This window comes from Nannobrachium achirus (assembly GCF_963921795.1).
Source record: "Nannobrachium achirus genome assembly, chromosome: 1".
In the NCBI taxonomy this organism is placed as follows: domain Eukaryota; kingdom Metazoa; phylum Chordata; class Actinopteri; order Myctophiformes; family Myctophidae; genus Nannobrachium; species Nannobrachium achirus.
Window position 1 is genome coordinate 55,566,672 of NC_137810.1, and position 15,809 is coordinate 55,582,480.

A 15,809-nucleotide genomic window follows, 5' to 3' on the forward strand; every position below is an offset into this window, starting at 1 on the left:
ACGTCTAATCTATTTTGGGTCTCGAGCTACAGTAAAACATTTGGGAACCACTGCCCTAGATGATGACCATGCATGGTCACTTCTGCCACCAGAACCAGCTGATTCCCCCACAGTGGCAGTGTCCTGCTCAACAGTTCTACTCATGTGCAAATACACTTTGGAGATAAGATACAGCAAACCGCTGATTACAGGAAAAGGACACACACGTAAAATCGGTTTAATCAACAAATAATCTAGAGACTTTATTTATTTATTCTAGAATAAACATTCATTCATTTTCTATAGCCCTCAACACATTCAGGAATATAGGTCATAGCAATGCATTAATTTAATTGTACTTTGGCTATTTGACAATACAAGACATACAATGTAGTGCAACTGATGGCAAAGGCAGCGCAGGCAATTCAGTACATGAGGTAAATAAGCAGCTATTGCAGCTAAGTATTTTTGCTATTTCAGCCCCAGCAACAATTCTCAAACTAGAACATGCTTGCTTATCCTTAAATATACCTTTTTTTAGGATAATACATTATCATAAAATATAACTATCTATAAATAAGTGCAAATATCTGAGCAAGTGCAGCGTATAGTTTTTGTTACTTAGCCTGTAAAGCTATGATATTGTGTTTGCCAAGTCTTAGTGAATGAAAAAAGGGTCACTGCATTGTGCCAGAGGGCTGTTAACCAAACATGGCTTCTAGGTGTAAACGAATCCACAGAGCGTTGCCGCATAGTTGCGGTGTCGCGGTGCGAAACGGAGCCGCTTGACACCGCAGTTATGATTGCCGCTCCTTGGACTAGTCTATAGGCAACTTAACTCGGTATGGTCAAAACCTGTAGGACATCTTCGAGCGTTACCATACAATCACAGATTCAGATATACACATCATACGTACATCCTACTCCTATGTAGCTGCACAGACACCTACCCTACATGTAGACATCGACTACATGTACTGTAAACAACACAGGTCAAATATCACAGTCTTTATAATATTTGCCTATCCAGCTGCTGTTTAATCTTCCATTTTTCACGGCCGATTTTGTGAACTCACTGACTCCTTAAGATGATTGACTGAACAGAGACAAAAGGCAAATCACCCCCCGAATAAAGATGTCACCATTAATTTCACATGGCCTCGCTTCTCCTCTCTGGCAAATCTGCAAATGAGCACATCTTGTCAGTGAGTATTTTAGTTTAAAAGCGATGAATGGAGACTGGCTGCTAGGCGACAGTTGCTGCAGTGAAATCTAAAATTCTCTCCACCTCCTGCTCCCAGTCCCTCAAATCACACACTGGTTGCATTCGTGGGGAAGCTGCTGCTGCTGCTCTTCCTCGTCGTGGCCATCTCTGTGGGGCGCCTTGTTGCTGGGAGACCACCTGCTGCCTCCTGTTTGCTGCCGCGGAAGCAGTAAACTCCATAGAGTCTGAACTTCTTATCGGGGAATCCCAGGTGTCGGACCCCGGGTTGGGGCCCTCCACAGCGGGCGCGAGGGTTGACTATGGGATAGCGAATGCTGCCATCTTCCAGCCAGCCAGCTTCACAGCGGTCAAAGAGTTGTATCTTCCAGGCGGCATACAGGTGACCCACTTTGGCCACCACTGAACCATCACGAACGCATGCCTTCACGGCCTCTGCGTAGTTCACCTTCTTAAACCGTTTCAGGAAGTACACTTTGCCTGAGAAGAGGGTTTTGGGGAGAGAGAGAAAAAAAAACGATTTAGATTGGTTGTTGTAAGATGGCAAACAAAGGTGACAGAGGAAAGTATGTTGTACAAGAGGACAGGGTATGAGCATGAGAAAAGAGAGGGCAAGTGAGAGGGCAGCTGCTCAACAACCACCTGGGCAGCTGTTCAAAATCGAAAGCCAATACTCTGTCAGTGAACAGCACTTTCCCCCAAAATTATCCTTAAAATGCTTACATTTTTACTTCCAGGGGAGACTCCTTGCCTAGCAATATTACCAAAATTGAGATAGTGATTGCATTGCATTTTTTCTTTAAATGGACTGTACTTCAAAACACTTTCTCCAGAGATGGGGAAAGACCACAGTAAGTAAACTATCCAAGAACAAAAAGCACCTGGTCTTACTCTTTACCACAAATAGCTATCATGAAAATGTGCCTGCAGCCTCAGCCTTGCACTTGGCTCCACTATTGATTTCCGCTTGTTTATGTGACTTGTGGCTGTTAGAGAAGCAGAATATTGTCTCATATTTCCCCTGGGGCCATTCAGTAAATATCTTCCAGCTGGACCGAACTACAGTGCCCATCACGAACACTCTTGAAGCACCCAGCTCACAACAGACTGTCCACAATAATTAACACACAAGGGAAGCATGAATGCTTGTATACTTAGGGTCTCTTTTAGCACAATACTGTTTTCTAGGGAGAGAAAACACACTGGTGCTATTTCTCTTCTCCAGTTTAATTTGCTTTACAAAATATTGTTTTGTGGTACAAAAAGGAATAATATAATTTAGTTTTTCCATCTTTGTTTTGGAATACAAAAAAATGGTTTCGCTCTAGGAAAGCACACAAGAAGCTTGAAGTCATAAATCATGTTGTTTGTTTCCAAATTGAATGTTTAAAATTCCTCGGTAACAAATGGATCATTCTGTCCAGAGACTTTGTGAATGTATACTGCATTAGAATGCACAGCCCCCAGAACTGCAGCCACTGTAACTTTCATTGCCCCAAAAACTAAACTCAGACAGCCTCCTATTTCACTTTTAGCTCAGAAACCTGGAGGTAGAATGTCTGACTAAAACGCTGGTAGCTGTTGTGTGAATACAATGCAAATCAAAGGCCTGTAAGATAAAAGGCTATGGCCTGCGCCCAGAGGACACCGTAGCTCTCCAAGCAGGGCAAAATCAACACTGCCTGACAGGGACGTGCTGGCCATTGGGAAAAGCGGGACAACTCCCGAACGGCCGGTTCATTCCCGGCCGGTCCAGGCCGACCATTAGGAAAAAATTAAAAATAAAATGTCGGCCTTTGTTCGATTTTGGGGGCTGGGCGGCCAACAAAGTAAATCGTTGTGATGCTTCATCATACAAGGCCGTTGCACAAAAGTAGTGAAAACAGCAGATCTACAAGCACACAACGCCTCGCGGTGCGAGGCGTTTTTGTGCTTGTAGATCGGCTGTTTTCACTAGTTTAATTCATTTTTTAAATGATACATTTTAAAACAAACGGTTTTGGACATACAAGGTTTCCACCCGACAACAACGAAATATAACTCATGTAATTGGCCCACTGGCTTGACACTTGTCATGATCTGAAATGGCAAATCTTTGAGTAGCAGCAGCGCTATGGAGAGAGATCTCTCTCTATAGCGCACAATGAGGGCCTCTCCAACTCTTTTTCCCGGGCTGATCAGGGGCCCAGCACGTCCCTGCTGCCTGATGTAAATCCAATGGCCCAAGGCATGCTGCATCACAGACAGAGATCAAGGCATTCAGAGATCATATTCCCATAGATACATCCATGATCTATAACATTTTTGCCCCTGCTGTTGTCTCATCTGCTTCCCCCTCATACACTTTGAGCTGGAAATGCTGAATGCGGGGCAAGATATGGATTCGGGAGAAACGCCATTCAAGTATTTGCAGCACTTGAAAGTGTTAGGGGCCATGTCGACGCAGAGTAGAGTGTGTTTGTTTTTTGGCTTCCAGTGCATTTCAGCCATGCATTTCTATGGTAAAGATGTGCTTGAGCACTTCTCCTTGTGCCTTTCATCACGTTTCAACGCTTTCTCCATCCAGTGTTTTTTTTTTTTTTTTTTTTTTTGCGAAGCGCTCTGAGCGCCTCAAAAAGACAATTGTTAAACTTTTGGAAGATGAGTGCCGCTCATCAATGTCCCTTATCACTAATTATGCAGAGGGCTGGAGAGACACAACTAAAATCAGTGAGCAGAGGCCTCTCATTCAGTGCACGTGTAGTGCTCTGGACATGATATCCAAAGTGCTGCAACAAAAGAAAACCCCTTTCTGTGGACACAGCCTGTTTCAGATCTTTTCACATGAAAGGGAGTACAGTACGCACGCACACGCACACGCACACACTTCAATGAGAAAAACACAAAATCACCAGCCCACACACTGTCCTTTATGTCTCTCACCATTGACGTTGGATGTGAAACAGAAAGCATCGTAGCGTTCGTCCTCCTTGTGCCTGTAGCCATAGTTACGTACACCAGCTGGGGTGTCCTTGCGCCCACACTGGTCTCTGGGGTGTGAGATGGGGTACTGCACTGAGCCATCTTCCAGCCATCCGGCATTACACCAGTCCAGACCTTCTAGCCAGGCCTGTGGGGATGGGGTTAATATGGACATGGAAAGGGGCGAAGTAACTCAGTTCCTCTAGTCCAGTGATTCTCAAATGGGGGTATGTGTACCCCTAGGGGTACGCAGAGGTACTACAGGGGGTACTTGAGAGAAAATGGAAACATTTACTTAATAAAACATTGATGAATGTATGTGAACGTGCTGCTCCATAAAGCTTTAAACTAAATTAAGTACGAATTTTGACTATCACAACTATTACTGAAAAGAAAACAGGCTACTTACTTTTATTTTTAACACATTGACATAAAAACTGGACTTTTGATGTCATTATTTTCTAATCAAAATGTTGTCGATTAAAGGGGATACTTGGATTCAGCAATCATGAAAAGGGGGTACTGAAGCCAAAAGGTTTGAGAAACACTGCTCTAGTCTACCTGGTCTATTAATGCAGCAGCCAGTTAACAGTAGCTTGGTCCACATAACACTTGGAGTTACTAGGAGAACTGACCTAAATCAAATTAGGCCATATAAAATGAATAAGACAACTAGACTGCTAGGCTAAGGATTCTGGCATATTAGTAAATATTAGAGAATGTGCCTTTACAAGCTGATAAGCAGCTACTTAAGTTATAGTTTTTTACTGAGGGTTTTTGTTAAAGAGGCGGTGCCATAGTTGTGTATTTTTTCTGGTTTTCATGTGTCTAGGAGGTTGACAGTACTTCATTAGGGCTAAATCTCAATACCCGGTGTGGTTGTTATGAGCAATTATGTATTCCCTTTGTATTTGGGGTTTCTTCCCGGAGGCTGACACCTTGTGGGTCAAAAGTGCCGATCCAAAAACACAGATAAAATTATATCATATAATCACCCCCTCCCCTTTTACCATTCACCCAACACTTTGGGTGTGGCTAACTTCAGCTGGGTCACCCATCACCATGACAACCAGGCATACTTAATGAACTGGTGGGTGTGGCCACATAAAAACCTAATTTTAACTCTTTCTGTACACTTTTTTGGAAAAAAATCTTCCTCCCAGTATAATCATAATACCTAATAATCATGTTTTAGTGTGTGTGTGTGTGGGGGGGGGGGGGGGGGGGGGAATCATGGCACTTCATCTTTAACGATAGGAAAGCATAAACTCACCTTGTGCAACTGGGAGTGAGAGGCCAAGATGGCATCCTGCTGTTTACATGCCTCTTCAGCCTCGTGGTAGTTGAGCTTATAGCGCCCCACACGGGGGTAGTAAGGAAACACCACTCCTACAGGAGCAGAAAGAAAGGCTGACGCTCAACCATCATGTGGGAGAAGGAAAACTGTTATTTGACAACATCGTGTTTAACAGTCCTCGTTAGGGCTGTCACAATTATTACATAATCGTCTAATCGCTATTATTCGAGGTAATCGCAGTTATTTTCTATAATCGTCATAATCGTTTCCATGTTGAGAAATGTTAATATACTTTCAAAAAGTAGTGGAAATAGCAGATCTACAAGCTCACAACGCGTCGCATCGCGACGCGTTGTGAGCTTGTAGATCGGCTATTTCCACTACTATGTTCTTTTTTTAAGTATAAAGTTGTCAAATATGTCAGTAATTTCTTGGTATATTGAGGTTATGTGTCATATCTGCCAGGTCCAACTTCAAAGCCTACGAGCCAAACAGAAATGTAATTGTCAACGACAAATACGCAATTAAATCGTTAATCGCAATTATTTGAGTCACAATTAATCGCCATGTAAAATGTCATAATCGTGACAGCCCTAGTCCTTGTTGTATTCACCCGGGACAAAAGTGAATGTTTTTTGCATCTGTCCTTGTGTGTGTGTCTGTGCAGAGTAAACCTCACACACCACTGGTCGGCATCATCAAACTTTGTATGCACTCTCCCTGTAGGTCAAGGGGTGGCATGTCATTATTCAGATGGCCCATTATTCCGATGTCCCGTTGTTGGTCCGACTGGCCCCATTAACTAACCTTAACCTCACACTAACCTAACATTTGTCGGTCTATTTTGAATAATGGGAGGAATTATAATAAGCGGACCCCGGTCAAATGATTCAAATCGGCCTCATAGTGGCCGTTTTGCATTTTGTGCTTGGTATAATAACTCTTCAACCGTAGGTCATAACAATAAAAAACTAACTGGATCATGATCATGTAGGTCACGCCCAATTATGCCTAACAAAATATACTATATCTTCTGTGTGTTTCTCTGCAAATGTTGACGTCACAATGTCATTTCATGTCATCGGGCGTAATGTAAAGTATACTAGCTATCTGTCCAGTTTTTGTATTAATCTGTACCTCCAGAATCTGTATATTAAGGGACAGTTCTTTCTGTAGTTATTATCCAATTGTGTGTTGATCGAACAAATAGATTTTTGACTCCTGAATCCTCACCTTCCAGGTCAAGATTGACAAATCCTGTGTCATCCTCCATATCATTAGTGATTTCACACTCATAGCGTCCGTAGTCTTCCAGGGTAACGTTGTGGATGATCACGGAGGCATCGCCCGGCCCCGCCTCTTCCAGAGACAAGCGGCCTTTGTACGTTCCATATACACGTTGCTGCCTGCACACAGGGGCATCACAAGGGGGGGAAAGTGGGACTGAGTTACTAGGCCCAAGGTGGAGTAGCCTTAATTATTTTATACTTAAGCTATTGAAAAATAGCAGATATATAAACTCGCAGCACGGCACTCGGTGCCGATCTGCTATTTTTGAAAAGTTGTAAATATGTGTGCAAATCTTTGAATATATTTATTTTTAAGCAAACATTTCGCAGTACCACTGACAAAGAAACGTAGGTTTTCAAAAAGACTTTCACTCCGCTGCGCTGTGAGCTTGTATATCTGCTATTTTTCAATAGTTAAAGCACAAAATAAAGCGTAATAATGTGTTCCCAGTCTAAATGGGTTAAACCCCCCCCCCCCCCCTATGAAGAACATTCATGGGGGGCCCGCAGTGAATCCTTGTACCCAGGGCCCAGAATTTGGTGCGACACCCCTGCCTGCACAGCAAGCACATCAACACCTTATTGACCTTCGATGTTCAAATTCTCTTTGAAACTTTTCACTTTGTATTGTATAGGAAAAAATAAACCAAATCAAAATAGGATCTTTACCTTCCCAGTGCCACAAAGACGTCCTCAAACTGCAAAGAGTCTGTCACCTTTGTCCACTTGATGCGGATGCGGTCGGGATCCGTGTTCTCTGGTTCGTGACGGTACCGGCAGGGCAAAGTGATGGAGCCTCCACGGTGGGTGAGAACCTTACCGGGAGCTGTCTGCACAATCACCTCCCCTGTATCATCCTCTAGAAACAGGGACAGGGAGGTGGTTACACAGTAAAATCCTCACTGAACAAAGACCATGGAATCTTTATGTAACATCAACTTAATTGATACTAGCACAAAGTTATACTTAAAATTGGATTAGCTATAAAGACTGTGTCGATGTCTGATCTAGTTTCGTCACATTAGCACTGTCTAGCGGCAGCTAAATCAATAGGAGAGAACCCAAATGAAGTCCAACATTTTGGCTGGATCGATTTAAGATCAGTTTCCCCATCTGAAATTGTAACCCTGCCCTCTGAAGAGACCAAATTGCTTTGTGTGTGCAGATGTGTGTGAGTGATGCAGGCAGCGTTATGTTTTCAGTTTGTGGTTGGCTCACTGACCCAGTGGTTTTCAAAACGTTTTTTATTTCAAAGACCCCCATAACTCTGAGTGTGTGCAAATGGAACCATATTTGAACCATATTTGTTCCAAATGGTTCCATTTGTAAACTCTCAGAGTTACAGACCAATTCACCCTTTATTAGCCTTCTGGTTGGTCCCTGACTGACCAACCAGCAGGCTCTATCTGCCTTGTCCCGCCCTGGTTCCGCCTTCTTTAAGTTCAATTGGCTAAAACATAATTTTTGGAGAAATAAAAACATTTAAAAACATGCTGAGTCACTATACTGCCAGTGAGCAGCTCCATTTTACTGAAACCAAGTTTGAAATTAGAATTGAACACACACACAAGCAACTGAATTACAATGGTAGTGGATGGAGTGTCCCACCAAATGTCCCACCAAGACACAGCAACCAATGGGTGTGAAGAGGGGCGGGACAATGGGCGGGACTTGACAAAGGGTGAATTAACCCTGAGGGTACCTGGGCCCCACTTAAAAAAGCACTAAGAAAGAGACGTTGTGCATCAGCAATGGGTTTTCTCAGTGGAGTGCTAGAACCAAATTCTAGACTAGTACACATAAAAATAGGAATTGGAAAAACTCCCAAAAAGGTAGCACATCCAAATCTTCAAATCAATGGAGGTCAAAGTACTCACATTTCCACTTTTTTTATTGGCACACACTGACAAAGAACGCTTACGCGTTTCGGCTATGAGCCTGAATGCTCTGATGAAGGCTCATAGCCGTAAGAGTTCTTTGTTGGTGTGTGACAATAAAAAGATTATTTGATTTGAAGCTTTGGATGTGCTACCTTTGGGGGATTTTTCCAATTCCTACTTTTTATGTAACCACAAAGGCTGTTTAAAGAAATTCTTCTTACATGATTTGAGCATTTGAGCCTCAGGCAGTACCACAGTACCTACTTCCCACCCTGAACACAGCGTCTACATTTTCTCAATAGAAGTGCAGGGAGTCCACCTCCAACCACTGTAGAAGTGCTAGTTATGTTATTAACATATAAATACAATACCAAAAAAAAAATCAGTTATATACAGTTAACCACATGAACCCTAACATCCCTATTCTGGGATAGACATTCTGCAAAAATAGCAGATCTACAAGCTTAGGTGTCACAACGTGACTCATTGTGAGATTGTAGATCGGCTATTTTCAGCGAAGAGATTTGGTGTTGAGGGGTAGCTTAAGGGTTAGTGGGCCTAGTATAGATACCTGTGCTGGGGGTCTATACTAGGTCAAGAAAGTATAGGGTTTAAGTGGTTAAGTAAATGATGCAGATCCTTGCCGTTTGCCAAAGAGGAAAGAAGAGTTTTTACCGAGCACATGCACCACTCTCCTCCTTCCCTTTTCCGTGTTAGCTGGTAGGGAGGTCACTGAGAGGGTAAAGGTCAAGGTGATGAGCATGAAGGTCAAGGATGTTGCCCCGAAGGACAGTGGAAGAGGCTGATGCGAGGGGAAACACCAGAGAAATTATGTGAATCATATGGTTACCCAAAGTGGGCATGCATTGAATGAATTAAGTAGGTTAGGGGGTTCCATTTTTATGTATGGCGTTGAATTAAAAGATAAAGCACAAAACAGGCACCTGCTCATGATCGATTCAATAGCATGTGTATTTTGATTACCATATCCCATAAAATCATGATTTGGGGAATATCATGTGAGACCGACCACAACTATTAGGTACACAACAAACCATCACTGATTTTACAAATATATCCACACTGCCACTATATTTGCCCGAATCCACGTCGCGATTGATTTGGTCATACAAATGGAGAAGGCATGTGTCAGTGGAATGGGATTCTCTAAAGCCAGATTGGAACCCATAAATCTGTTTATTCTCCTCTGTATGAAACAGGTTTGTTGGTTGATTTTTTTTATTACCTTTGTAGTCATCTTTTCACTGGATACTGGATAGATTAGCCTCAAGGATGCAACCCAAGTAGGTAATTTCGTTTTTTAGTGTTATTATATTGTCACCCACTTTGATTGGTGAAGTTATCGACCTTGCTGAGGTTATGATTTGATCCAAAGAGGAAGGATTCGGTTTTGCCCAGGTGTATTGATAATTTGTTGTCATTGAGCCAGGTGCAGATCTTATTTAGTTCAGCAAGCAGATGCCATGTCGTTTACATAATAGGAACAATAGAGGCCCTAGTATGCTTCCTTGAGGAACACCACAGCTTACTGGGGGGGAGGGACAGGGTACCGTTCACCTCCACCACCTGTTCTTTCCCCACCAGGTAAGATTGCATCCAGCTTTTGATTTCTCAATCAGAATAGAGTGATCTACGGTGTAAATGCCTTCCGGTTAGCCTCGCATAGCCAGGCTTACTCATCTGTGAAGAGAAAAGCCTGGTGACAATATCAGAGACTGTTCAACTTCCGCCTTGAGAATTTCAACGGAAGACTACAACGCATGACGTAACTTCCGTTAAACACAGCACTTCCGCCACTTCCGCTAGAACCAACCGGAAGTCCTATTGTGGCCAGGGTGCCTTCCGGTAGGTCCAGCATGACCATGCCACAATATTTGCCCAAATCCACCTTGCGTTTGATATGGTCATACAAATAGAGAAGGCATGTGTCAGTGGAATGGGATTCTCTAAAGCCAGATTGGAACTCATAAATCAGTTTATTCTTTTCAAGATATCTTGCCAGGGTCTAGTTCGCTACCTTTTTTGTGCAGGGCCATTACTTTTACTAGTTTGAAGTCCTAGGAGACATGCCCCTGTTTGATTGATAGGTTTATTATGTGTGTAATGATTGGAGCAATGGAAGCGGCTGAGTCTCTGAGAAATCTTGCAGGAATGTTATCATGGCCAGTGGCCTTGTGTTGATGTAGGGCCCTAAATTTTGTAAACACCTCGTCAGTTGTCATCTTTGCTTACCCCTAGATTTCTGTATTATTCTCTTCACCATACTGCCCAGATGGGGCGGACAGTTTTTTAACCAGTGATTTGGCTTAGCCACTTCTAGTTTGTCTGAAATGAAGGCGACGGCCGTTTGGTTGTTTATGTTGTGGCATACGGTTTTCAGTTTTGGACTACAGCCTAGTTGATTGTTAAAGGGGAAGACCACCCATTTTCACTGTGTCAGTAAATAAAAGTCTGGGTTTCCGAGACTACTGTGTCAGTAATATGCCTTAGAGGAGTTGTGTGGAAATAGAAAAAAAGATCCCCCTCTTCTGTGTTGCCTAGAACTGGAGGACTTATTTTGGGGTTTGTATTGTAAAGTACAACTTGATGACATCACACATTGTACTTTACAATACAAACCCCAAAATCAATCCTCCAGTTCTAGGCAACACAGAAGGGGGGAACTTTTTTTCTATTTCCACCCAACTCCTCTAAGGTATATTAATTACATATTTCAATGTTGAAAATGGGTGGTCTTCCCCTTTAAGTAACTCCTACAGCTCACATGGTTTGTTTTTGTTTTCGTCAATCTTGTCGTCGATGTAGGTTTTTTGGACGGGTCTGACTAAGGCGGTTTCTAAGATGGTACGTTTCTTGAGGTGGGTTTTGAAGTTTGTATTGAAGCATTTGTGGAGTTCAGCACTGCACTCTTTGTCTCTTTAGTTTTATTGATTCTAGAATATCCAAATTCATCCATGACTCTGAGAGGGCTTTAACCCTGATGGTTCTCATGGGAGCCATGGCATCTAAAGTAGCAAGGAATTTGGATTTAAAACCAAACCATGCTTCTTCGACCTGTGAACTCTCAAGTTCTGGGGACCAGTCTAAATTCAAAAGTTTGTGATTAAAGGCCTCACTAGAGTAGGTCTTAAGGTTTCTAGCCTTAGGTTTTTGTATTTTCCGGGTACAGTAAATCATATCGTGATCACTTAGACCGCATACAATAGCCCCGTGATTTTAGACTTGTCTGTGGTTACAACGAGATCTATGATGTTTTAGAGAGCTCACTCACCCTGGTGGGTTGGGTAATAAGCTGAGTGAGGCCGTATTGATCACATAGCTCATCGAAGGACTTGATGACTTGACGGGTGCTTCTTTTCGTAGCATGCATGTTCGTGTTCCAGTCTCCTATAAGATGTTTTTCCATACTATCCACCTTTGCTATATCTCTCCTCAAGCAGATCATAGAAATCATTCTGATCGGGAGGTCTATAAACGGTGCCAATTAGTATGTTTTTTGCATGTTCAAAATGTACTTCAACCCATACAGTTTCAAGAGAGCTGTGACGTAGGTCTGGGTGAGTGATAAATTTGACATTGTTGATTTGTTGTGTACGTACATGCAAACACCACTTCCTCTCCCGTTTCTATCATTCCTGATGATGACTGAGTAGTTTTCTATTTCAATCTGAGAGTCCGTAAAAGAGTCATCAAGCTTGGTCTCTGAGAAGGTTAAAACTTGAACCTTACCATCATAACTGCAGGTTTCTCCTGTCTCAAGGTCCTACAGTAGGCCTGCCTATAGATCACCGGCTCAGTTTCTGGGTATGTTACCAACCAGATATGGTAATGACTGACTTAAAAAAAACAATGATAGAACAGACCAAAGTAAAATTGTAACTAATCCTGGTCAGGTACCCATTTATATCTGAACAGTGTGTGTTATGTTTGGGGATTTATTTTAATAGCTGTGAGAGTGTGTGGGAGAGTTTTGACCTATAATTTAGCAGCATTTGGCAATGCTGCAAGAACCCCCCCCCACACACACACACACACAGAGAAGCAAACACACACACACACACACACACACACACACACACACACACACACACACACACACACACACACACACACTGTTGGCTTTGTGCTTGTTTGTGGGCTGTATTACGTCACAACTAATCTGGAGCCAACTGGGCTTATTGACATTATTGTTTATGATTAGTAGATATTTGTTTGCATGATACATAGCCTGTTCTATTAAAAGAAACTGTGGAAAAAACAGTAGTTGGCCATTTTGACCACATAACATGGATATTAACGTACAATTACAACAACAACAACAACAACAACATCAACAACAACCCTAATACACTAGTGGCACATCACATTCAAGCAACCCTGCTGCATAATCTTATCTTGGCCTCATATTTTCAAGGTTGGTGCATTCAATTCCGTACAGTTTACAACGCATTATGAAAACTGCATAATGCGTAGATGTGTTGAGACACACCATTCCAACCGCAGAAGATAGTCCACTTACCATTCTCATCATCACAACAGGATTGTTGCCTGAATGCAGCAGGCTAGTTGTGCAGTAGTGGTGCGTCGTTCACTTCTTCCAGACAGGTTAATGACGCTGTGATGCTGCTGCTGCTGCAGACCTCATCCTCCTCTCTCACAGTCTCACTTGGGTTCTGGTCCCATTACATTACAGAATCCCTCGCAATGCAGGGAAATCACAGCGGGGTTATTGGTAGATCCCAGCCGTCAGTGACTCAGGTGATGACGTCGCTTCTATTTGATTGAACGAGTGATCCATCGGAGTTAATGTCTGATCAGAAGCACGTCGTTGTTTTTAACAGGTCACTGCTGGTGCTGCGGGCGTATCATTCGCGCGCAGCAACACTGCAGAATATCAACCTACGGTTCCCTTAAAACATTTCTTGCTTTTTAGCTGGCCTATATTTGTTAAGATTGTAGGACTGCGTTCGCGTAAAAAGTAACAAATATGCTACAAAATAAGATTGAAGTTAAGTGGTTGAAGTGGTGACCTGATTGTCGTTCTGTTGTTGTTTTCTTTATATAGCGCCACGCTGCCAATGCACCGACAACGGGGGATTAGCTCAAATGGTAGAGCGCTCGCTTAGCATGCGAGAGGTAGCGGGATCGATGCCCGCATCCTCCACTTATTGTTTTCTTGACGTTTGTATTTGTAACGGTTTTATTTTGGGTATAGACAGTGACGTCACACTTAAGCTCTGATAATAGAGTTTCACTTTATGAGAGATTTGTATTTGTAACTGTCCTTATTTCGGTATAGACAGTGACGTCACACTTATGTCACTTGTATGAGAAAGTAGTTGTTCTTTCAAGGTTTAATATCATGCTGGTTTGAGGCTGACTTGTAATAAAAAGCCATGCAGGCTGCCCTGCCCTGGTATTCCACAGGTTAGCATCCACAGAACACGGCATGCATTTTAATCATTTTAATTGAGTAAGTAATTTTTTTCTACATGCATTCTAATTTGTATAGTGTGACTTGGGGTCAGCTCTTCGTGTCATGAAGTAGTGGATAGTGTGATACAGGTCCACTGGGCTGCAGCAGCTAAACCTTGAGAGCACCTCTAGTAGGATTATTATCCATATTCATCATTTCCCATTCCACAATCAGAGTCAGTCTATCCAGAAAAGGGTTCCAAGACCAACTAAAAAGGACACCAGCTTTTCAGAAAAATCTCGTTAGGGAGATGATAAAAAATGTCCTTATACCAAAGTGTAGCTGTAGGAGGTTTTTCTTTAATCCAAAGATGCATTTTTGGGCTATTAAGTAGCAGTTTATCAAATAGCGTATAATGTAAAAATGGGAGATTAATCTCAGTTCATGTTTTGAGGGCAGACCCAAGGTGAAAGCTCCCGGATCCCTCTTAATTATCGAGACTTTGGTATAGATCGAAAAAGAACGCATCATTTACAGTGCAACTCATGTCCGTGTTAGAAGAGAGGGTCTTGCAGGACTCCCTGCTCTAGACTTAGTAAACTGGACCCGAGTTGGCTCACGTGAGCCACGTTGCGATGTTGTGAGCTTGTAGATCTGCTATTTTTGGCGAATGTCCCGCACAGAATAATGGATGCTGCTGGGTCAGCTTCAGCTCTCCAGGGCTGACTGACAGCACCGCTGAGCAGACAGCTGCATGCAGCAGCATCCCCTGTGAATTCCTTCATGGAATTACAGAGCTGTCTGGAATGGCCAGATTTGATTTAGAGATTTATTCACACACACAATGCATTCCTAGCATGTGCAAGCAAGGCCAATGCCACACTTCAGCATGAATGAACCTGCTGAGTGACACTGAATTAGATGACCCTGTCTGTCTGTCTGTCTGTCTGTCTGTCTGTCTGTCTGTCTGTCTGTCTGTCTGTCTCTCTCTCTCTCTCTCTCTCTCTCTCTCTCGTGATCAAAGGCTTAGGAAAGTTTCTAAAGCATATTATCAGCCTATAAGGCACACATGCATTTATGCAAATACCACTAGTCTGAACAGCATCCAATTCCAAACCTCCAAACCATCATGCTGACAACAGTTTCAACATTTGCCAACCCCCTTTCACGGTGATATTGTTTGTTTAAATGTGGATTCCCACTGAGATGCAAGCGTACCCCAAATCCCCAAAAGCCCTTTGTGCACAGTCCAGAGACTGTTCTAAAACAACATCAAGCCTGTCTTTGTATTTTGCCTTTGTGTCCATTCTGTCCAATTAGTTATTAAAACGAGAAAAAAAAAGACACTATCCATTTTGACTTTGTTGTGGGGAAACAAAATGGTACCGTGACAGACAAAGAGAAATTGGAGGAGAATGGCAATCAGGAGCAGTTGTTTTTTATCTGCAATGAACCCTCAACCCTCAAGCAGCAACGGTGAGAGCAAGATAGGTAACCCAGGAACGCCTTCAGAGAATTCCATGACATTTGGCTCAAATGTCCACTTGGACTCAAGGACAGGGGCGCTGGAAGTGGGGTTTCTTTTTTTAAATAAGCCTATACATACACACAGAGCTATATTAAAACAATAATGTATTTGACTTTGGGGAATAAAATATGTTGAAAAAAGGTATTTGATTATCACATGGTGACCTAATCACATGGTCACCTTGCCACTTCCGGTCAGAAGGGAAGTCAAATTTAA

General features: G+C 42.6%; 1 protein-coding gene across 1 annotated transcript; it reads right to left on the reverse strand.

The window, feature by feature from the left end:
* Positions 1-346: 346 nt before the first annotated feature.
* On the reverse strand, positions 347-13,290 carry hapln4 (hyaluronan and proteoglycan link protein 4). Its single transcript, XM_080722901.1, has 7 exons — positions 13,169-13,290; positions 9,304-9,430; positions 7,418-7,607; positions 6,693-6,865; positions 5,436-5,551; positions 4,124-4,310; positions 347-1,681 (listed from the first exon to the last, which is right to left on the reverse strand). Exons 1-7 carry the CDS (start codon positions 13,178-13,180, stop codon positions 1,290-1,292), a joined length of 1,197 nt encoding a protein of 398 aa, XP_080579027.1. The 5' UTR covers positions 13,181-13,290; the 3' UTR covers positions 347-1,289.
* Between the last annotated feature and the right edge of the window lie 2,519 nt (positions 13,291-15,809).

Excerpts from the sequence above, each read along its gene's own strand:
- hapln4 (XM_080722901.1), bottom strand. Across the intron at positions 6,866-7,417 it reads GTCTTTGTGGCACTGGGAAG|GCAGCAACGTGTATATGGAA; the intron begins GTAAAGATCCTA and ends CCCTGTGTGCAG. Across the intron at positions 5,552-6,692 it reads TGTCAATCTTGACCTGGAAG|GAGTGGTGTTTCCTTACTAC; the intron begins GTGAGGATTCAG and ends CTGCTCCTGTAG.